Source organism: Procambarus clarkii, chromosome 28 (genome assembly GCF_040958095.1).
Source record: "Procambarus clarkii isolate CNS0578487 chromosome 28, FALCON_Pclarkii_2.0, whole genome shotgun sequence".
Taxonomy (NCBI): Eukaryota; Metazoa; Arthropoda; class Malacostraca; order Decapoda; family Cambaridae; genus Procambarus; species Procambarus clarkii.
The window spans coordinates 38,909,714-38,933,967 of record NC_091177.1 but is presented as its reverse complement, the minus strand read 5'-3'; the positions used below and the strand labels follow the sequence as shown (position 1 = coordinate 38,933,967).

Here is a 24,254-nt window from a genome sequence, read left to right as displayed (position 1 = left end):
TTTTTCCTCTTAGCTAAGAGCGTTTTTCCGTCTTAGCGCCTTCGTGGCGGCTACGTCCGTATTCAATTATCTACCCTAAGTGGAAAAACCTTCGTAAGTTCATTCCTGGATTTAAGTGTGGTTTCGACCACTCGTAGCTTTACGTAAACTGGATATAAGTCATTTTTTCTCTACTACATAACACTGGGATCGATTTATGATATTGGAACATGACCAAAATATTATAGCTGGTGAATCTAGTGGAGAGGAGTCCTTCGTGTTAGTTATATATGCATTCTCTGCTTGAAACTTGAAGTAAATATGTGTTTGATGATAGTAGAATTAGTTTTATAATAGCAAGATATTATACCAGTAGTTATTAAGTAAATAAACACTGGTGAACATGAAATATGAGAGAAGGTGATGAGCCCTGCCTGATGGGATCATTTACTATCACCAAATGCCCCTGTTCACCTAGTAGTAAGGGTGTACCTTAGCTATACATACCCATTTCTAATTTATTTAGTTTGGTTTTATTTTGAAATTAAATCTGGGTGAGACATAAAATAAAAATATGCTGCACAAATGATGTTAGGTAAGGAAAAGGGTAAAAATGTCAAAAACTTTATTCATTGAATACTTAAAGCTATAATTATGACTATATAGATTATTAAAAGAGAGAGAGGGAAGTAGGGGTCCAAGACCTCTTCCTGTTATACAATTTGGGTGTAGAACAAGTAATTATCAAAAGAAGGCACCATGCCGGGAAGGCTATGTAGCAGTAAGGCAGTGAGGTGAGGCAGCTACTTATTTGAGAAATGCTTATTTTATTTACCTTATAAGCTGAGGCAACTTATTTTATTTGAGGAATACTCAGCTGATTCCTCTACATTTAGCATGGAACAAATTTGTGTCCAAGACCTCTTCCTGTTACTCAATTTGGCTGTGTGTAACCAAACTAGAAGTGCTTTACAAACCAAGGGACCCAGAATGTGGAATGACCTCCCGAATCATGTCAAAGGCTGTACCTCTCTCAACCAGTTTAAGAGTTAAACCAAGTACTGCCAAATTAACTCCATGTAACCTAACTTACCTCCTAAATGTCAACCCATGTCTTGCTATTTTTTAAACTACGCTGTTCACCAACATGTGCAATTGCTGATTTATGCTATGTTAACCCCCTTTTTGTATTTTTTATTCCTTCTTTCAACACAATTTATACCTAATCCCGATTACTATTAAGTTTTAGTCTGTGTTTTTTTTCCCCCACACCTTGCCCGAAATGCTATGAGTATTAGTGGCTTTAGGTATTGTATGTACTAGCTCTGCCTATAAATCCATCATTATGTTTGTAAATCAACTGTATGTACTTTTCCTGAATAAAATGTATTTATTATTTATTTTTTAATCAGTAAGTATTAAAAGAAGGCACCAAGCTGGGAAGGCTATGTAGCACCATTGTGTGTAACAATAAACCAAATTTTTTTTAACAAATAATGCACCTGTATGGGAAAACAAATCCTGTCAGCTGTAAAAATATTGATGCAGTTATTTAAATGAAAAATATAATGAAAGAAATATTACTGGTTTATTTTTATCCTATCTTTTTGTACGGTACAGTATATCCAAGGAAGTGAAAAATTGAGACATAATGCACAATTTAATGAATGATTAGCAGTTCAAAAGAAATATGACTTGTATTACATATCAACATGAGATCTTAATGATCCATGGTCAAAATGATTTAATAAGGATAATACAGTACTGTATTTGTAATACAAACTATAATTTAAAATCTTTATTACTGATTTTTTTTTATTAAGAAGATTAGGTATACACAGCAATGTGCTGCTACCCTAGTCTATATGGAATATTACACAGTGTAGATAAAAAACTAGCTATAAGTTTATCTAATACTCCCATCTCACAGGATGGTTAGACATACTGTACATGGAATCAATTTAGAAAATACCAGCCTCAATACAAAAAACAAATCAACTCTGACTAAATAACTCTAAGCAATTTTCACAAGAGGTAAGCACTGAATCATGGAAACATTATATTATAATTACTCTTACCAGTTTCTACAAAACTCCTCTCAAACAATGTATTTTTAAACATGTTTAGGTATACACAGCAATGTGCTGCTTCCCTATTCTGTATAAAGGACCACACAGTGTAGATCAAAAACCAGCTACAAGCTCACCCAACATCCTCACCTCACAGGATGGCCAGTCATACATGGAATTAGGAGAGAACAAAATACTTAATGCTGGTCTATTAGCCTCCACTGGCAAAATCTGGGTGCAGCACAAGAATATCTTCCAATATTCCTGAGTGTATGAAGTAATTACAGAGCTCAAAATACCTCATACCATTTGGTATGAAGTCACTGATAACAGGACAATCACAGATATAGTGTTGGAGAGTATGTTCTCTCAAGTAGGACTGAAAACAGATGTTTTTTTTCCACCAAGAGGACTATAAACCCATGGAACCGCCTACCCGATGAAGCCGTAAATGCCAAATTCCAGCTAAAAAATATCATTAAGACAATTGGCGGGCCCTTTAACAAGCCGCCGGCTTTCTGTCCTCTTCGAGGTCACTAGATAGTTAGTGGCCCTTGGGTAAATTCAGTAAATATATACAATAATTGTCAGCGCATCTTCCGAGCAACAAGGACAGCTACACAGTATCTCTTAGAATTACGTAGGTAAACAACAAATGTAACATATTTGTTTACTACAATGTCGGTGCTGGCTGTAGAAGTTGAAAAAACATTGTTTTACTTCGAAATATACTAATTTTATAAGAAAATTCGACGTAAATAGGAGGCAGTAGAGCTGCGATAAGCCAGCGCTAAATCTTCAATATGAAGAATGTTGCTGCTCTCTGATTGGCCAAACGAAACACAGTAGTGACCTCTATCGGCACGCAGGTGAACCAACAATTTTCTTCCTAAGTATACCTTATTGAATCGCACCTAAGCATCTTCTTAGGGCGCACTTAGGAACTTTCGTAGCAAACCCACTTACGAAGAAATACACAGAGCTTCCTGAATCTAGGTCCTGACCTCCGTCCTGAACTGTTGTTGGTAAGACGTCAACGACGAGCTGGAGTGTTAATTAGTTCCAGGACACTCCCGTTATGTGCTGAGAGAACGTGGCACCGCTCTCATGGTTTTAGCAGCGAACAAAATGAAAGTAAGCAAGTTCCGTGCAATGTGCCTCTCTCTTGCACTCTGGGAACACTCTGCTAATATGGCGTCGCTAGTAGGAATGGCGTCTCCTTAATCCCTGGTTGCGATACGCATGCGCAGAGCGATTCAAAGTATTCCGGAGCGTAAACTATTTTGCGTACTCGCAATTAATTGGGGAAGTAAGGTGTTGTGAAAGGTATTTATGTCACTGATAAATGTATTATTCACCTAAATAAGCGAGCTCAGTAAGCGGTAATAAGCGAGCTCAGTAAGCGGTAATAAGCGAGCTCAGTAAGCGGTAATAAGCGAGCTCAGTAAGCGGTAATATGCTATATAAATAAAACAACTAAATAAAGGTTTATCTTTAGTAAAGAAAACGAAAAAAGCAGGAGTGCAACGGGTACTCTGAGAGAGAACTCTATCAACATCAGAGGCCCGAGACTGTTCAACACGCTTCCACTACACATAAGGGACATAACTGGCCGACCCCTCACAGTGTTCAAGAGAGAACTGGATAAGCACCTCCAAAGGATACCTGATCAACCAGGCTGTGACTCATACGTCAGGCTGCGAGCAGCCGCGTCCAACAGCCTGGTTGATCAGTCCGGCAACCAGGAGGCCTGGTCGACGACCGGGCCGCGGGGACGCTAAGCCCCGGAAGCACCTCAAGGTAACCTCAAGGTAAGGTAAGAAAAATAATTAACTAGACTCTGTTTAAATTCAACTAAATGTGGAGACATTTCATGTTTCAACATGCTGCTTCCCCCCCCCCCCCCGGCGTCATGGAGACTAGGGAGGATTTAGTAAAGTACAGCGTTACAATAGAAACATTAACTTGATTAATTCTACGAATTAGAAAAATTAGTAATTACTATGGTTAATACAATACTTGTGTATTATTATACAAAAATGATGTATAAATGTTGGATAATTTACAATAGCGTTGTAGGGTATTAAAGAGGCAGCGTTGTTGGGTGTTACAGAGGCAGCGTTGATGGGTGTTACAGAGGCAGCGTTGTTGGGTGTTAAAGAGGCAGCGTTGTTGAGTGTTACAGAGGCAGCGTTGTTGGGTGTTACAGAGGCAGCGTTGTTGGGTGTTAAAGAGGCAGCGTTGTTGGGTGTTACAGAGGCAGCGTTGTTGGGTGTTACAGAGGCAGCGTTGTTGGGTGTTACAGAAGCAGCGTTTTTTGGGTGTTACAGAGGCAGCGTTGTTGGGTGTTACAGAGGCAGCGTTGTTGGGTGTTACAGAGGCAGCGTTGTTGGGTGTTACAGAGGCAGCGTTGCTGGGTGTTACAGAGGCAGCGTTGTTGGGTGTTACAGAGGCAGCGTTGTTGGGTGTTACAGAAGCAGCGTTTTTTGGGTGTTACAGAGGCAGTGTTGTTGGGTGTTACAGAGGCAGCGTTGTTGGGTGTTACAGAGGCAGCGTTGTTGGGTGTTACAGAAGCAGCGTTTTTTGGGTGTTACAGAGGCAGCGTTGTTGGGTGTTACTGTCGGAAAATCCGACACTATTTAATAATCATACAGATAATAGCTGTATTACCAACAAGTTACCCATAGAAAACGTAACTTGTAGTGGAATTACCGTCTATAGAAAACGGGATATCATCACCACATACTATTATAATTCACCAGCTATTCTGCTGGGAATTATTCTTAAATACATTAGTCTTTGGACTTTACCATCATAAAAACATCTTATATAAATTAACTTAATTATCAATATTAAAGTAGAGTAAATGTGACCCTTCTATCACTTTCTGAAATCTGGACAAAGTAGGCCAGGCGTCAGTGGGGAAGGAGGGCAGCCATTGTTTATACGAGACCAGAGGCTCACACGGGAGCAAATTCGGCTCCTGTTAATTTTACTTGGACGTAGTGTTATGGATACCAAAGGTGTACCATGTGTCAACACGCTGTCAACAAATCAAGTTAAGTGTTCTTTCCGAAACCCATTATTTATCATTAGTGGCCATTAATGTCATTATATAGGGTGACCCGGTTAGATCACATGGAAGCCTCAAACTAAAGGTAATTAAGCCAGGTCTTCATGTTCCATGTACTGTTTTCTCTGATATACTTGTCATATATAGGTATCTGGCTTCACAGCTAGCGCACTTTTGACAGGTCAAGACGAGGATGCAAGATTTTGTGCACCAGTTACTGGGTGATATGGAAGCTACCTCAAAGAGGATAATTTGGTGTCTACACCCTAGTTATACCTGGTGGACTAACCTGCTGTACTATAAGATAAGGAACCTCATCAATGTATGTAGCTATTACTGTAGTTTGATTGGCTGCATATATATAAACTAATAAACCCCCCCTAATGTGTAGAGGATCGATTTGTGAGATTATGAGATTATTGCAGAAATACAGTCCACTTAACATTATACAAATTGCTATCGAAGTATATAAATTAACGTAAATATAAATTCATATAAATTAAATAAATATAAATCTCACAGGTCGGTTCCCACAGTTACAGAAGCAGCGTTTTTTGGGTGTTACAGAGGCAGTGTTGTTGGGTGTTACAGAGGCAGCGTTGTTGGGTGTTACAGAGGCAATGTTGTTGGGTGTTACAGAGGCAGCGTTGTAGGTTGTAACAGAGGCAGCGTTGTAGGGTGTTACAGAGGCAGCGTTGATGGGTGTTACAGAGGCAGCGTTGTAGGTTGTAACAGAGGCAGTGTTGTTGGGTGTTACAGAGGCAGCGTTGTTGGGTGTTACAGAGGCAGCGTTGTTGGGTGTTACAGAGGCAGCGTTGTTGGGTGTTACAGAGGCAGCGTTGTTGGGTGTTACAGAGGCAGCGTTGTTGGGTGTTAGAGAGGCAGCGTTGATGGGTGTTACAGAGGCAGCGTTGTAGTTTGTAACAGAGGCAGCGTTGTAGGGTGTTACAGAGGTCGTGTTTCTGGATGTTACAGAGGCAGCGTTGTTGGGTGTTACAGAGGCAGCGTTGTTGGGTGTTACAGAGGCAGCGTTGTTGGGTGTTACAGAGGCAGTGTTGTTGGGTGTTACAGAGGCAGCGTTGTTGGGTGTTACAGAGGCAGTGTTGTTGGGTGTTACAGAGGCAGCGTTGTTGGGTGTTACAGAGGCAGCGTTGTTGGGTGTTACAGAGGCAGCGTTGTTGGGTGTTACAGAGGCAGCGTTGTTGGGTGTTACAGAGGCAGCGTTGTTGGGTGTTAGAGAGGCAGCGTTGATGGGTGTTACAGAGGCAGCGTTGTAGGTTGTAACAGAGGCAGCGTTGTAGGGTGTTACAGAGGTCGTGTTTCTGGATGTTACAGAGGCAGCGTTGTTGGGTGTTACAGAGGCAGCGTTGTTGGGAGTTACAGAGGCAGCGTTGTTGGGTGTTACAGAGGCAGCGTTGTTGGGTGTTACAGAGGCAGCGTTGCTGGGTGTTACAGAGGCAGCGTTGTTGGGTGTTACAGAGGCAGAGTTGTTGGGTGTTACAGAGGCAGCGTTGTTGGGTGTTACAGAGGCAGCGTTGTTGGGTGTTACAGAGGCAGCGTTGTTGGGTGTTACAGAGGCAGCGTTGTTGGGTGTTACAGAGGCAGCGTTGTTGGGTGTTACAGAGGCAGCGTAACAGAGGTGTTACAGAGGCAGCGTTAGAGAGGTGTTACAGAGGCAGCGTAAGAGAGGTGTTACAGAGGCAGCGTAAGAGAGGTGTTACAGAGGCAGCGTAAGAGAGGCGTTACAGAGGCAGCGTTGTTGGGTGTTACAGAGGCAGCGTAACAGAGGTGTTACAGAGGCAGCGTTAGAGAGGTGTTACAGAGGCAGCGTAAGAGAGGTATTACAGAGGTAGCGTAAGAGAGGTGTTACAGAGGCAGCGTTAGAGAGGTGTTACAGAGGCAGCGTAAGAGAGGTGTTACAGTGGCAGCGTAAGAGAGGTGTTAAGAGGCAGCGTAAGAGAGGTGTTACAGAGGCAGCGTAAGAGAGGTGTTACAGAGACAGCGTAACAGAGGCGTTACAGAGGCAGCGTTAGAGAGGTATTACAGAGGCAGCGTAAGAGAGGTGTTACAGAGGCAGCGTTAGAGAGGTATTACAGAGGCAGCGTAAGAGAGGTGTTACAGAGGCAGCGTAAGAGAGGTATTACAGAGGCAGCGTTAGAGAGGTGTTACAGAGGCAGCGTAAGAGAGGTGTTACAGAGACAGCGTAACAGAGGTATTACAGAGGCAGCGTAAGAGAGGTATTACAGAGGCAGCGTTAGAGAGGTGTTACAGAGGCAGCGTAAGAGAGGTGTTACAGAGGCAGCGTTAGAGAGGTGTTACAGAGGCAGCGTAAGAGAGGTGTTACAGAGACAGCGTAACAGAGGTGTTACAGAGGCAGCGTATGAGAAGTGAACAGTGGTAAAAGTGATGGGAAATAGGATATTACATAGATCACCGGGAAGAGAAGAAAACATAGAGCGTTGGTGTTGACAAACTGTGAGGAAACTCCCTGCACTCTCTGCAATACCTTCAGTCCTCCCTTACTGACAGGCTCCAGTATGTTTCTGTGAATAATTCCAATTCTCCGACACTACCTATAAACATCGGTGTTCCACAGGGCAGCATACTTGGCCTTCTACTCTTTCTCATCTACATTAATGACCTTCCAAATGCCTCTCAACACCTCAAACCAATCTTATTTGCTGATGACACAACTTTCATTTTCTCCAGTCCTGACCCCCTTGCTCTAATTGTCACTGTGAATACTGAACTAAATAAAGTCCATCTTTGGCTAACTGCCAACAATCTCACCCTTAACATTGACAAAGCTTTCTATATTTTGTTTGGTAATAAATCCTCAAATGACATTAATTTAAGAATAAACAATATACAAATCAGTAGTAAAGTTAATGATAAATTCCTTGGTGTCCTCATCGATAGCAAGCTGAATTTCCAGGGACACATTCTAAATATAGCAAAAAAAGTTTCTAAAACCGTTGGCATTCTTTCTAAGATCAGATATTGTGTTCCTCGCACTGCCCTGGTGACGCTCTTTTCCTCTCTTATCAATCCTTATCTCAACTATGGTATTTGTGCTTGGGGTTCTACTACCCAAAATCATTTACGTCCTCTAATTACCCAACACAAAGCTTCTATTAGAACAATATCTAACTCTGGCCCCAGACAGCACTCGGTACCCTTACTCAAATATCTGAATATGTTAGATATTAAGTCACTGCACATCCTCTCTTGTGTACTCTATTTAGTTAAAACTCTGAATTGTAATGTCAATTCTGATCTTCAACTTTTCCTAGAAGGTTGTAACAGAACTCATGGGCACCGCACTAGAAACAAATACCTATTTGATATTCCAAGAGTAAGATTTAATCAAACTAGGAATGCTCTACAAATTAAGGGATCCAGAATGTGGAATGACCTTCCAAAGTCAAAGATTGTACCTCTCTCAACCAGTTTAAGATGAAAACTAAGTACTACCTAATTAACTCCATGTAACCTACCTGACTTCTAAATGTCAACCCCTGTCTTACTATTTAAGAAAAAATGCTGTTTGTTGACCAATTTGTATATTGGCTATTTTCTACCATGTTCCCCCCTCTTTTATCTTTTATTATTTTTGTTTGTTTCAACGGAATTTATACTTTAAGCTCAATTACTATTAAGTTTTAGTCTAAGTGTTTTTTCCCCTCCTCTCCTTGCCCGAAACACTATGCGTACTAGTGGCTTTAGGTATTGTATGTACTACCTCTATCTTTAAATCTAACAGAATGTTTGTACTGTAACTCTGCAACTATGTATGTACTGTTCCTAAATAAATTATTATTATTATTATTATTATTATTGTTATTATTATTATTATTATTATTATTATTATTAATATTATTATTATTATTATTATTATTATTATTATTATTATTATTATTATTAAAAGCATCGTCAACTGCCAAGGTGGTGTAGTGAATAAGTTCTTGAAGAGGAAGGCGGGCATGTTCAGTAAAAGGAGAACCCGAAGTGTTCAACTGAAGAAAGTGAGATAAGGATCGAGGGAAAACTTGTTCTGTAAGACTGTCTTTAAGAAACCTTCGCTGGTTCCTGTGACGTTCGGCGCTAACAAGGGAACACTGTCACCGCCAAACGTCTGCTCTTTTAAATCATTTCAAGGTTTATTCAAAAGAATGAGTGTACAAAGATCATGAGTAATGTACAACTGTAGGGACAGAAGTTGCACAATCTATGAAGTCACTATTACACACAGCATTTGGGGCAAGCAGCAACCTTTTGATGGAAGACTCGAAGGTGCGAAAATTACCTTCTTCTCATGCATGCTCATCATCTCACTCTCTTACATTATTTATTGGCCCGTTCCTTCCTCTCTTTCGATTCCTGTGCCAGGTAAGTCCACTACGGGCTCACCATAGCCCGTGCTACTTGCCCCGCTCCTGTGCCAGGTAAGTCCACTACGGGCTCACCATAGCCCGTGCTACTTGCCCCGCTCCTGTGCCAGGTAAGTCCACTACGGGCTCACCATAGCCCGTATTTCATGGAATTTAATGTTCCGAGTAGCTGAATCTAAAACAACAACAATACCATTCTCTCTTCAACACAAACGAATTAATAATGGTCCAAGACAGACCGAAAAGACGACGTTTTGGTCCAGGACGGACCAAAACGACGACGTCTCTCCTTCTCATGTGTGGTTTGGTCATCCAGTATTATACTCAGCATAATCTGTCCACATTCCTTGGAATTTAAATAGGGAGTCCATAACGATTCATGTACACCCAGTCTGCAGCCTTACTAGTCCATGTGTAGACCCAACACAGACAGGGGACTTGTGGCCGACACTGTACCTGGACGAACTACAAGAACACTCAGATGCATATTTCTTCTCAGTTATATAGTTGTACAGAGATTACATAAACTTGGAGGAGAAGTTGGCGAGGATGACAACAGTGACACCCTCATGATGTGTGAACCTGTACCCCAGACGACTGAAGGTTGAGAGGCGGGGCCCAAGTGTTGACGCTCACATTCCAAAAAAGCACAGCTTAGTAAGTGCAGCTAGGTGAGTAAAACTAGGTGAATACGGCTAGGCGAGTTCAGGTACGAGATAACAGCGAAATAACAACATTTTGGTGATTACCACTAGCTTAGAATAGGTAGGTGAGTACAGGTAAATCAACACAGCTAACAGAGTATAGCTAGTTAAATACTGCAAAGTAAGTAATGATGGGTGGGCAAAGCTAGGTGAGTATACCTGAGTAGAGCTAGAAGAGTACAACACTGGGTGTACAGGTAGAGCTAGGAGAGTACAACACTGAGTGTACAGGTAGAGCAAGGAGAGTACATTACTGTGTACAGGTAGAGCTAGGAGAGTACAACACTGAGTGTACAGGTAGAGCTAGGAGAGTACATCACTGTGTGTACAGGTAGAGCAAGGAGAGTACATCACTGTGTACAGGTAGAGCTAGGAGAGTACAACACTGAGTTTACAGGTAGAGCTAGGAGAGTACATCACTGTGTACAGGTAGAGCAAGGAGAGTACATCACTGTGTGTACAGGTAGAGCAAGAAGAGTACAACACTGTGTGTACAGGTAGAGCAAGGAGAGTACATCACTGTATACAGGTAGAGCTAGGAGAGTACAACACTGTGTGTACAGGTAGAGCAAGGAGAGTACATCACTGGGTGTACAGGTAGAGCAAGGAGAGTTCAACACTGTGTACAGGTAGAGCTAGAAGAGTACAACACTGGGTGTACAGGTAGAGCAAGGAGAGTACATCACTGTGTACAGGTAGAGCAAGGAGAGTACAACACTGAGTGTACAGGTAGGAGAGCAACATACACACACACACGTACTCTCTAGCGCTCTCGCGTCACACCATTGTTCCCTTGTTTTCCATAAGTGTTTTCCAATAAAGGAAATTGCGTGCCAGTTCTGATATTGACACGGACTCATATACCAGAAGGCACCCACTGACAGGACCCCAGACCATCATTAGTGGTACTGCTTGCTTGTGGGAGGGGGTTGGTGGGGGGGAGCAACACTGAGAGGCTAGACTAGGGGTTGACAATGTTGTAACTAGGAGGGGGACCAACGGTAGTTTAGGGACTGGAGGAGGATGGAAGCAGCCTAGACTGTGAGGGTAGAGGAAAGTGCAGGTTTTGGGTGTGGCCGAGGAAGCCTGCGACACTTCCAGGCTCAAGGTTTCTTTCTGGTTTACTGGAATGTGTGTCCTGTAGGGTGTCCCACCCACTGTAGGGTGTCCCACCCGCTCTAGGGTGTCCCACCCGCTCTAGGGTGTCCCACCCGCTCTAGGGTGTCCCACCCGCTCTAGGGTGTCCCACCCGCTCTAGGGTGTCCCACCCGCTCTAGGGTGAGTCTGGGGTCCCTCGTCCATTTTCTATGGACCTCCCAAGTATTCAGAAAATAACATTCTGAGGGCAACCCGTCCTCCTACAAATAACGTCGATTTCCGCTCGTATGCGCGTTATGGCCAAAAAATGAACGTAATTTGAAATGAAATTGGCTCACAAAAGTGATGTATTGTCCCGTTTTCTGTTTAGGTCCTCCAGCTTAGTCTGTTAGGCTTGGAGAGGAGACTTTCAATTAACGCTTTCTGTGACGTTTTGAAATTTTAGGACAATTTCCTGCCCTCCTAACCTACCAGAGGACCCTTATTACTATTTTGGAAAAACAGACTAATTTATTTTCACTTTTTTTAATTTTCAAATTACGTCCATTTTCGACCATACGGACAAACGGCCAAATTCCGACGTAATTTGTAAGAGGATAAGAGGACACGGCTCTGCCAAGAAGGTAGCAATATTTTACAGTGATATCTAGTAATAGAAAATAGTTCTAGTAAATTATCGCAGTAAATTGTGAGCCCTTGACAGTGTTGGGATCAAGAAATACTTTTATATAATTAATTATTTGATGTAACTACTAGAATGGCTTGGAAGCCGTGACGGGGGTCTCAGGGAGCCTCTCTGGGTCTGCATGATGTGTGGGTGGGAGAGAAGGTCATGGCTCCAGTGGAGTTTTATCCCATAGCTTTACCACTCAACAGTTTATGGTGCTGGGGTAACATACATTATACACACCTAACCCATCTGATGATTCTGTAGATGGTATTCCATACGTTTTGGGTAGTGTATGACTGTATTACCTGTTATTCCTCGGGGTGAACAGGTTAACCAGTTATTGGTTATATGCTCAATATTATACAAGTACTACATGGCAGTGCCCGGGTCGACCAGGTGCCCGGGTCGACCAGGTGCCCGGGTCGACCAGGTGCCCGGGTCGGCCAGGTGCCCGGGTCGACCAGGTGCCCGGGTCGGCCAGGTGCCCGGATCGACCAGGTGCCCGGGTCGACAAGGTGCCCGGGTCGGCCAGGTGCCCGGGTCGACAAGGTGCCCGGGTCGACCAGGTCGACCAGGTGCCCGGGTCAGCCAGGTGCTCGGGTCGACCAGGGGCCCGGGTCGACAAGGTGCCCGGGTCGACCAGGTGCCCGGGTCGGCCAGGTGCCCGGGTCGACAAGGTGCCCGGGTCGACCAGGTGCCCGGGTCGTCAAGGTGCCCGGGTCGACCAGGTGCCCGGGTCGACCAGGTGCCCGGGTCGACCAGGTGCCCGGGTCGTCAAGGTGCCCGGGTCGTCAAGGTGCCCGGGTCGACCAGGTGCCCGGGTCGACCAGGTGCCCGGGTCGACCAGGTGCCCGGGTCGACCAGGTGCCCGGGTCGACCAGGTGCCCGGGTCGACCAGGTGCCCGGGTCGTCAAGGTGCCCGGGTCGACCAGGTGCCCGGGTCGACCAGGTGCCCGGGTCGACAAGGTGCCCGGGTCGACCAGGTGCCCGGGTCGTCAAGGTGCCCGGGTCGTCAAGGTGCCCGGGTCGACCAGGCCTCTGCCACCCACCTTCACCATCATCTCTTATTCAAACCTTTCCACCTCCTCCCCCCCTCTGACACCAACCCGTTCTCGCAAATTTATTAAGTCAATATTGACTTATTAAATATGTGCATAGGTGACATACTTAACATAATAGATACCCTTAAAAAGCTTCATAGAAAACACCGACCTTACCTAACCTACTTAGTATATTAAGATAAGCATCTTATTGCTTCATAATTACAATTATTACCTAACCTATAATAGGTACAGGTTAAGTAATAATTGTAATTACGAAGCAATAAGATGCTTATCTTGAGATACTAACAAGGTTAGGTAAGGTCGGTGTTTTCTATGAATCTTTTTAAGGGTATCTATTATGTTTAGTATATCACCTATGCACGTAGTTAATAAGTCAATATTGACTTTACGAATTTGCGAGAACGGGTTGCTGACACACACACATACAAACACACACACACACATAGAGCCCAATAAGCTCAGGAACCTGTACACCTGTTGATTGACGGTTGAGAGGTGGGACCAAAGAGCCAGAGCTCAACCCCCGCAAGCACAATTAGGTGAGCACACACACACACACCAGGATTACCATGAGACTACCACACACCATGAGATTACCAGTGGGAATGTAAAGAAGCTCTTGCTAGAGTTGGATGTGACAAAGACTATAGGCCCGGATGGAATCTCCCCTTGGATACTAAAAGAAGGAGCAAAAGAACTGTGCCTACCACTCTCCATAGTGTATAACAAATCACTAACAGGGGAATTGGCAAAAATTGGGAAGATTGCTAATGTAGTTCCGATATACAAGAAGGGGGATATACAGGAGGCACTGAATGCCAGTGCCCTTACTTGCATACCATGCAAGCTGATAGAGAAGATTGTGCGAAAGAAGCTTGTGGAACATCTGGAGCGAAAGAACTTTGTAACACATCATCAACATGGGTTCAGTGATTGCAAGTCTTGCCTCACAGGATTAATTTAATTCTATGACCTGACAACAAAAATCAGGCAAGAAAGATAGGGGTGAGCAGACTGCATATTTTTGGATTGCCAGAAAGCCTTTGACACAGTACCACACAAGAGGCTAGTGAAAATGCTGGAGATACAGGCAGGAGTGAAAGGGAAGGTACTCCATTGGATAAGGGATTACCTAAGCAACAGAAGACAGCAAGTCGCTGTGCGGGGTGAGGCCTCAGATTGGTGAGACGTCACCAGTGGAGTCCTGCAGGGTTCAGTCCTTGGACCTATGCTGTTTCTGATATATATATAAATGATCTCCCAGAGGGTATAGAATCGTTCCTCTCATTGTTTGTTGATGATCCAAAAATTATAGGGAAGATTAAAATAGATGATGATAGTAGAAGGCTACAAGATGACCTAGACAGACTGAATGAATGGTCCAACATATGGCTACTAAAGTTCAACCCGAGTAAATGCAAGGTCATGAAACTAGGCGGTGGACCCAGGAGGCCAGACACAGGATACAGAATGGGAGATGAAGTACTTAATGAAAAGGACAGAGAGCAAGATCTAGGAGTTGATATCACACCAAACCTGTCTCATGAAGCCCACATAGAAAGAATAACGTCTGCGGCATGTGCGAGGCTATCTTGAGGTTATCTTGAGATGATTTCGGGGCTTTAGTGTCCCCGTGGCCCGGTCCTCGACCAGGCCTCCACCCCCAGGAAGCAGCCCGTGACGGCTGACTAACACCCAGGTACCTATTTTACTGCTAGGTAACAGGGGCATAGGGTGAAAGAAACTCTGCCCGTTGTTTCTCGCCGGCGCCTGCGATCGAACCCAGGACCACAGGATCACAAGTCCAGCGTGCTGTCCGCTCGGCCGACCGGCTTCCCTTTCTCGTAGGCTGGCTAAGCTGGCTAACATCAGAACAGCGTTCAGGAACCTGTGTAGAAATCATTCATAATCTTGTACATACACCACATATGTAAGACCAATCCTGGAGTATGCGGCCCCAGCATGGAGCCCGTACCTTGTCAAGCACAAGACGAAGCTGGAAAACGTCCAAAGGTATGCCAATAGACTTGTCCCAGAACTAAGAGGCATGAGTTATGAGGAAGGGCTGCGGGAAATGCACCTTACGACACTGGAAGACAGAAGAGTAAGGGGAGACATGATCACAACCTACAAAGTCCTCAGGGGAATCTACCGGGTAAACAAGGATAAACTATTCAACACTGGTGGGACGCGAACAAGAAGACACAGGTGGAAACTGAGTACCCACATGAACCACAGAAACGTTAGAAGGAACTTTTTCAATGTCAGAGTAGTTAACGGATGGAATGAATTAGGCAGTGATGTGGTGGAGGCTGACTCCATACACAGTTTCAAATGTAGATATGATAGAGCCAAGTAGGCTTAGGAATCTGTACACCAGTTGATTGACGGTTGAGAGGCGGGACCAAAGAGTCAGAGCTCAAACCCCGCAAGCATAATTAGGTAAGTACACACACACACACAGTGCCCAGATGAGCCACAGAGACCTGGGCCTGGTAGCCTGGTGGATAGCGTGCAGGACTCATAATTCTGTGGAGCGGGTTCGATTCACGCACCAGGCAGACACAAATGGGCAAATTTTCTTTCACCCTGAACAGTAAATAGCAGTAAATAGGTACCTTGGAGTTAGTCATCTGTCACGGGCTGCTGCCTGGGAGTGTGTGTGTGTGTGTGGTGTGGAGAAAAAGAAATGTAGTTAGTAAGCAGTTGATTGACAGTTGAGACGCGGGCCAAAAGAGCAAAGCTCAACCCCCACAAACACAACTAGGTGAATCACACACACACACACACACACACACACACACACACACACACACACACACACACACACACACACACACACACACACACAGTGCCTACCAGGCACTCCCAGGCACCCCCCTAGCACCCCCCCCCACTCACCCCCACAGCCCCCACTTGCCCCCCAGACACCCCCCAGTTCCCCCCAGACCCCTGGTGAAAGGGGGAACTCTGACACCCGAGTTTCCAAGAAGAGTTTCAAGGTTTGGTACACCAATGCTGATGGGGTAGCCAATAAAGCAGAAGAGATAAAAGAAAGAGTTAGTGAGGCAGACCCAGACATAGTGGCAATAGTGGAAACTAAAATAAATGGCATGATCTCGGATGCAATCTTTCCAGAGGGGTACCAGGTGATAAGAAAAGAAAGGACACAGAGACAGGGAGGAGTGGCACTACTAATAAAGCGGAAATGGAAGTTTGATGAGCTGGAAAATCCGGGTACCAATGAAAGCACAAGCTTCATACATGGAACTCTGACAGTGGATGGGAAGAAGATTGTAATCTTGATACTCTACAATCCCCCACCAAACAGTAGAAGGCCCAGGCAGGAGTACGAGGACAGCAACAAGACATGTATGGATGAACTGCAGAGGGCAGCAACTTTAGCGCATAGAATGAGAGCGAAGCTGCTGGTCATGGGGGACCTAAATCACGGAGAGATAAATTGGGAAACGAGGAATCCCCATGGCGGGGAGGAGACCTGGGGAGCGAAGCTGGTAGACGTTATTGACAGGAATTTCCTAACACAGCATGTGAAAGAAGATACTAGGGAAAGAGGAGGGGATACGCCCAGCCTATTAGATCTCATTATCACTCAGAATGTAGAAGACATCGAGCAGTTGGAACATGAAATACCACTAGGAGCTAGTGACCATTGTGTCCTAGTCTTTGACTACATGATGGAGCTTAAAATTGTGACCAAAGGACAAGAGGTCCGGGAAAGGAGACTTGATTACAGAAAAGGGGACTACAGAAGGATAAGGGACTACCTGGGAGAAGTGCAGTGGGAGGAAGAACTTAGAGGAAAAACAGTGCAAGGTATGATGAACCAAGTCATATTGAAATGCAAGGAGGCTGAAGATAGATTTATTCCAACAATAAAGGAAAAAAGCAGGAGGGAATATAATAACCCATGGTTTAATAGACAGTGTCAGGAAGCAAAGGTGAGAAGCAGGAGGGAGTGGAGGAAGTACAGAAGACAAAGGACAGAGGACAACAGGATTAGATGTAACAGAGCTAGGAATGATTACATTAACATAAGACGAGTGTCGGAAAGAAATTATGAGAACGATATTGCAGTCAAAGCGAAAAAGCAACCAAAATTACTACATAGCCATATAAGAAGGAAGATGTCGGTAAATGACCAAGTGACAAGACTGAGGAAAACAGAAGGGGCATATACAGAAAGCGACAAGGAAATCTGCGAGGTACTGAATGCAAAATTCCATGGAGTGTTCACAACCGAGCCTGAGCAGCTCCCATTGTTAGAAGAGATTACCCAAGATGAAAGACTATCGGATATAGAGGTGACAGCAGAGGATGTAATGAAACAGTTGACAACACTGGATGCAAATAAAGCTGTTGGACCAGACAAAGTATCACCGTGGATACTCAAAGAGGCAGCGCAGGCTCTCAGCGTGCCTCTGGCAATGATCTTTAATGAGTCACTTATGTCGGGAGAATTGCCCAGTTGCTGGAAGGAGGCAAATGTCGTACCGATTTTCAAAAAGGGTGATAGGGAGGAGGCACTTAACTACAGACCCGTATCACTGACAAGCATCCCCTGCAAAATACTTGAAAGAATAATTAGGCTAAGACTTGTTGAGCACCTGGAGAGCATTGGGTTTGTAAACAAGCACCAACATGGGTTCTGGACAGGGAAATCATGCCTAACAAACCTTTTAGAATTCTATGATAAAGTAACAAGGATAAGGCAGGACAGAGAAGGCTGGGCAGACTGCATATTTCTTGACTGCCAAAAGGCCTTTGATACGGTACCGCACATGAGACTGCTATACAAACTTGAGAGGCAGGCAGGAGTAAGCGGAAAGGCCCTAGTATGGGTGAAGAACTACCTAACAGGAAGGAGCCAGAGGGTAATGGTAAGGGGCGAAAAGTCGGACTGGCGAACAGTAACAAGTGGAGTACCTCAAGGATCGGTGCTGGGACCAATCCTCTTTCTAATTTACGTAAATGATATGTTTACAGGAGTGGAATCATACATGTCAATGTTTGCAGATGACGCAAAATTAATGAGAAGAGTTGTGACAGACGAGGATTGTAGGATCCTCCAAGAGGACTTAAACAGGCTGCAGAGATGGTCAGGGAAATGGCTACTGGAGTTTAACACCAGTAAATGTAAAGTTATGGAAATGGGATCAGGTGACAGGAGACCAAAGGGACAGTACACAATGAAGGGGAACAGCCTACCTGTAACGATTCGAGAAAGAGACCTGGGAGTGGATGTGACACCTAATCTAACTCCTGAGGCACATATAAATAGGATAACGACAGCAGCGTACTCTACACTAGCAAAAATTAGAACTTCATTCAGAAACCTAAATGAGGAAGCTTTTAGGGCACTTTACACTGCCTACGTGAGACCCGTCTTAGAGTATGCCGCGCCATCATGGAGCCCCCACCTGAAGAAACACATAAAGAAACTGGAGAAGGTTCAGAGGTTTGCGACGAGGCTTGTCCCAGAGCTACGAGGGATGGGATATGAAGAGCGGCTGAAGGAACTGAACCTTACGACACTAGAGAAAAGAAGGGAGAGAGGAGATATGATAGGGACATATAAAATACTCAGGGGAATTGACAAAGTGGAAATAGATGAAATGTTCACACGTAATAATAACAGAACGAGGGGACATGGGTGGAAACTGGAAACTCAGATGAGTCACAGAGATGTTAGGAAGTTTTCTTTTAGCGTGAGAGTAGTAGAAAAATGGAATGCACTTGGGGAACAGGTTGTGGAAGCAAATACTATTCATACTTTTAAAACTAGGTATGATAGGGAAATGGGACAGGAGTCATTGCTGTAAACAACCGATAGCTAGAAAGGCGGGATCCAAGAGTCAATGCTCGATCCTGCAAGCACATATAGGTGAGTACATATAGGTGAGTACACACACAGATGGAGAAGATCGTGAGGAAATGGCTCGTAGAGCATCTGGAGGGAAATAACTTTGTAACGCACCACCAACATGGGTTCAGGGATGGTAAATCGTGCCTCAGGTTTAATATAATTTTATGACCAGGTAACACAAATTAGGCAGGAAAGAGAAGGATGGGCCGACTGCATTTTCCTGGATTGCCAAAAAGCCTTTGACACAGTACCACATAAAAGGCTGTTAAAAAAGTTGGAGCAACAGGCAGGAGTTAAAAGGGAAGGAGCTCCAGTGGATAAGGGAGTACTTAAGCAACAGGAAACAGCGAGTAACAGTGAGGGGGGAGACATCAGAGTGGCGAGATGTCACCAGCGGAGTCCCAAAGGGCTCAGTACTTGGACCCATCCTGTTTTTAATATATGTGAACGATCTTCCGGAGGGTATAGACTCATTCCTCTCAATGTTTGCTGATGATGCAAAAATTATGAGAAGAATCAAGACGGATGAAGATAGACAGAGACTACAGGATGACCTGGATAAACTGGAGGAATGGTCTAGAAAATGGCTGCTAAAGTTCAACTCGGGAAAGTGTAAGGTGATGAAATTAGGCGAAGGGAGCAGGAGGCTGAGCACAAGGTATCATCTGGGAGGTGAAATCCTGCAAGAGTCAAATAGAGAGAAAGACCTGGGGGTTGATATCACACCGAACCTGCCCCAGAGGCCCACATCAAAAGAATATCATTAGCGGCATATGCTAGACTGGCCAACATAAGAACTGCCTTTAGAAACTTGTCTAACGAATCTTTCAGAACCCTGTATACCACTTATGTAAGACCAATCCTGGAGTATGCAGCTCCAGCCTGGAGGCCATACCTAGTTAAACACAAGACAAAGTCAGAGAAGATTCAGCGGTATGCCACCAGGCTCGTCCCGGAACTGAGAGGATTGAGCTACGAGGAAAGGCTAAAGGAGCTGAACCTCTCATCCCTGGAAAACAGAAGAGTAAGAGGAGACATGATAACCACCTACAAAATTCTCAGGGGAATTGACAGGGTGGACAAAGACAAACTCTTCAGCACGGGTGGGACACGAACAAGGGGACACAGGTGGAAACTTAGTACCCAGATGAGCCACAGAGACGTTAGAAAGAATTTTTTCAGTGTCAGAGTAGTTAATAAATGGAATGCACTAGGAAGTGATGTGGTGGAGGCTGACTCCATACACAGTTTCAAATGTAGATGTGATAGAGCCCAGTAGGCTCAGGAATCTGTACACCAGTTGATTTATAGTTGAAAGGCGGGACCAAAGAGCCAGAGCTCAACCCCCGCAAGCACAATTAGGTGAGTACAATTAGGTGAGTACACACACACACCCATACACACACACACACACACACACACACACACACACACACACACACACACACACACACACACACGCACATAATAGCACTCACAGAAACAAAGCTAACGAAAACCATAACAAATGCAATTTTCCTACAGGACTACTATGTAGTGAGGAAAGAAAGAGAATGAAGAGGAGGAGCTGGTGTAGCTCTGTTGATAAGAAAAGGCTGGAGTTTTGAAGAGATGGTTACTCAGGGCTGTGAAGATTTCAGTGACTACATAACAGGCACCATAGCAATTGGAGGACAAAAAATGATAGAAGAAGTCATATATAACCCCCACCAAACGACAGAAGACCCAGACAGGAATATGATAAAAAAAAACATGGCTACGATCAATATAATAGAGAGAGCAGCTTCTGTAGCTAGCAGGAACGGATCCAGAATACTTATGATGGGAGACTTCAACCACGGGAAGATTGATTGGGAGAACAGAGACCCACATGGAGGACCGGACACATGGAGAGCTAAGCTGTTGGACATGGCAACAAGAAACTTTCTAAGCCATCACATCAAGGAACTGACCAGAATGAGAGGAGAGGAGGAACCAGCTATGCTTGATCTGATATTTGCCCTAAATGAGTCGGATATAGGGAAGTTAAGTTGGAAGCCCCGTTAGGAATGAATGATCACAGTGTATTGATCTTTGAGTACCTTGTAGAGCTAATAATTATCTCCCCCCCAAAAAAAAAACTTTTAAACAAAGGGCTGGCATACCGAAAGGGAAATTATGAGGAGATGAGAAAATTCCTAAGGGATATACCATGGGACACAGAACTCAGAACTAAACCCGTACAAGACATGATGGACTATGTCACCCAAAAGTGTCAGGAGGCAATAAACATGTTTATCCCGGCTCGACAGGAAAAGACCGAGAAGCAGAAGAAGAATCTGTGGTTTAATATGGCATGTATGAAAGCAAAGGCACTGGTCAAAAAGGGCGTGGAGGAACTTCCGAAATAACTGAACACCAGAAAGCAGAGAGAGAGAGAGAGAGATACCAGAGAACCAGGAACGAGTATGTTAGTGTGAGAAGAGAAGCTGAGAAAAAGTATGAAAATGATATAGCTAATAAAGCCAAGACCGAACCAAAGCTACTCCACAGTCACATCAGGAGGAAAACAACAGTGAAGGAACAGGTGATGAAACTTAGAACGGGTAAGGACAGATATACAGAGAATGACAATAGGTATGTGAAGAACTCAACAAAAGGTTCCAGGTGGTCATCACAATAGAACAAGGAGAGGTCACTGCGCTTGGAAAGGTGGCAGTAGACCAGGCGGCCTTGGAAGGGTTGGAAATTACAAGAGATGAGGCCAAGAGGCATCTGTTGGATCTGGATGTAAGAAAGGCTGTTGACCCAGACGGAATCTCACCATGGGTATTGAAAGAGTGTGCAGGAGCACTTTGCTTGCTACTCTCTATAGTGTATAGAAGGTCACTGGAAACGGGAGACCTACCAGAAATATGGAAGACAGCTAATGTAGTCCCAATATACAAAAAGGGTGACAGACAAGAGGCACTGAACTACAGGCCAGTGTCCTTAACTTGTATACCATGCAAGGTGATGGAGAAGATTTTGAGAAAAAACCTAGTAACACACCTGGAGAGAAGGAACTTCATGACAAGCCCATCAACATGGGTTCAGGGAGGGTAAATCTTGCCTTATAGGCTTAATAGAATTCTACGATCAGGTGACAAAGATTAAGCAAGAAAGAGAAGGTGGGCGGACTGCATTTTTTTGGACTGTTGGAAAGCCTTTGACACAGTTCCCCATAAAAGGTTGATACATTAGCTAGAGAAACAGGCAGGAGTAACCGGAAAGGCGCTCCAGTGAATAAGGGAGTAACTAAGCAATAGGAAGCAGAGAGTTACAGTGAGGGATGAGACCTCAGATTGGCGTGAAATCACAAGTGGAGTCCCACAGGGCTCTGTACTCGGACCTATCCTGTTTCTGATATAAAATGATCTCCCAGAGGGTATAGACCCATTCCTCTCAGTGTTTTTCTGACGACGCCACAATTATGAGAAGGATTAAGACAGAGGACAGCTTGAGGCTTCAAGAAGGCCAGGACAAGCTGCAGGAATGGTCGAATAAATGGTTGTTAGAGTTTAACCCAAGCAAATGTAATGTAGTGAAGATAGGTGTAGGGAGCAGGAGACCAGATACTAGGTATCATTTGGGGGATGAAATACTTGAAGAGTCAGAGAGAGAGAAAGACCTGGGGGTTGATATCATGCCAGACCTGTTTCTTGAAGCCCATATCAAGAGGATAACATCAGCGGCATATGCCAGGATGGCCATCATAAAAACGGCTTTCAGAAACTTATGCAAGGAATCTTTCAGAACTTTGTATACCACATATGTCAGGCCAATCCTGGAGTTTACGGTTCCAGTAAGGAGCCGTACCTGTGCATAACTGCATACCTGTGCAGTCTTCAAGTAATCATGCAGTCTTAAAGTAATCAGCTGTAATTACAGCATTTATTTTGTTGCTAGTGCAGTCCTTTCTGACTGAGGTCACTTGTTTTAATATAGTTATCTTATTCACAATAGGGGATAACCATTACATCTGGTGTCCAACGTGAGGCTAGGTAAATCATAATTGATTGAACTACGAAGTGCACATTTGGCCAATTAATACTTGTAATCTATTCACCTCATAGGGAATAATCTCACACCGACTTAGAGCTATAGCAGCTCTCATGCAGGTGATTTCCTATTAGCAACTCGAATGTCAGCAACTGGCACGTGTCTCACACTGCAGGTCCTCCAAATTGCTGTGGTTCTCTGCCTCGCTGCCCCAATCAACACTGAATACAGGTGTATTTGCAGCAAGGCAGTGGCCGACAGATACGGACGGCATGGCCTTCTCTGCCAAAGCACAGAGGGATGGCATGCAAGACACAGTGAGGGTTAATTGCATAATTAAGAGAAGACCTACCACGTCCGATTGTCCAGCAGAGAGAGAACCCTGTTACCTAATGTCCCGCAACGCTGATGAGCCTGTTACCCGCCCAGACGGCATCACAGAGAACATTGACATTGATATAACAAAATTCAATAAATTACAAGAACTAAAATATAAATACGTATTAGTAAACATATTGAAAAATAACTCCTCCATTCATACAGCCTGGAGTAGTGATGGATATAATCTATCACTATTAGCAAGTGGTTTACGAATCAATTTAATTTTGCTGCAGTGGAAATAAGATGAGGTACCAATCATCACAGAGGATAGCAAAGAAAAACTAATGATACAGGTTTAAATTAATAACTGGACCGTATATTATACCAATATCAATGTGCTGAAGTAATGTGTTATTCACTCAATGTAGTGATAAATAGATTGGATAAGTATAGATACACACTCTTTTTGTGCAAACAGTATAGCAAAAGTGATTCTTCAACTCACCCATCAATTAGCGGGGACTCCCTGAGGAGGGCGCGGGCGGCGTGGAGGCGCTCGTGGTGTGAGGCTTGTGCAGACACCCGCACCGGGAGGGGGCTGCCCCAGCACCCAGACACCACCGCTACCACCACTACCACCACCGCCTCTTCCATCATCCCTGAAACAATAATAATAATACTGATATAACAGATGTTGTGTGCAGGCGACTGTGACGAACCTTACCTCCTGTGGAGGTTAGTTTCAATTATAAAATGTTGGTGGACACAGTGGAGAATGTTTATTAGAATAAATTTACAGCTGAGATCAGAGAGGCCGCGAGTCACCAGTAATACTCCGCCCAGCAGAGTAGTGCCATCTCAGCTGGAGATTGTCAGGAATAATGTGAAATGGAATAGCCTAACTATGTGAGGGGAAAATGGACTCAATCTAAAAGCATGCATGGGGAATATGGTCAATAAAGTCAATAAAGGTTTTGA

At 44.3% G+C, this 24,254-nt stretch overlaps 1 protein-coding gene across 1 annotated transcript in view; it reads right to left on the bottom strand.

Moving 5' to 3' along the window:
• The window catches only part of LOC138369538 (dipeptidase 1-like), a 523,228-nt gene extending 499,298 nt beyond the window's left edge, over positions 1-23,930 (bottom strand). Inside the window, exon 1 of the mRNA XM_069332943.1 lies at positions 23,782-23,930. Coding sequence (XP_069189044.1) covers positions 23,782-23,930 — 149 coding nt within the window. The remainder of the gene's footprint in view (positions 1-23,781) is intronic.
• Between the last annotated feature and the right edge of the window lie 324 nt (positions 23,931-24,254).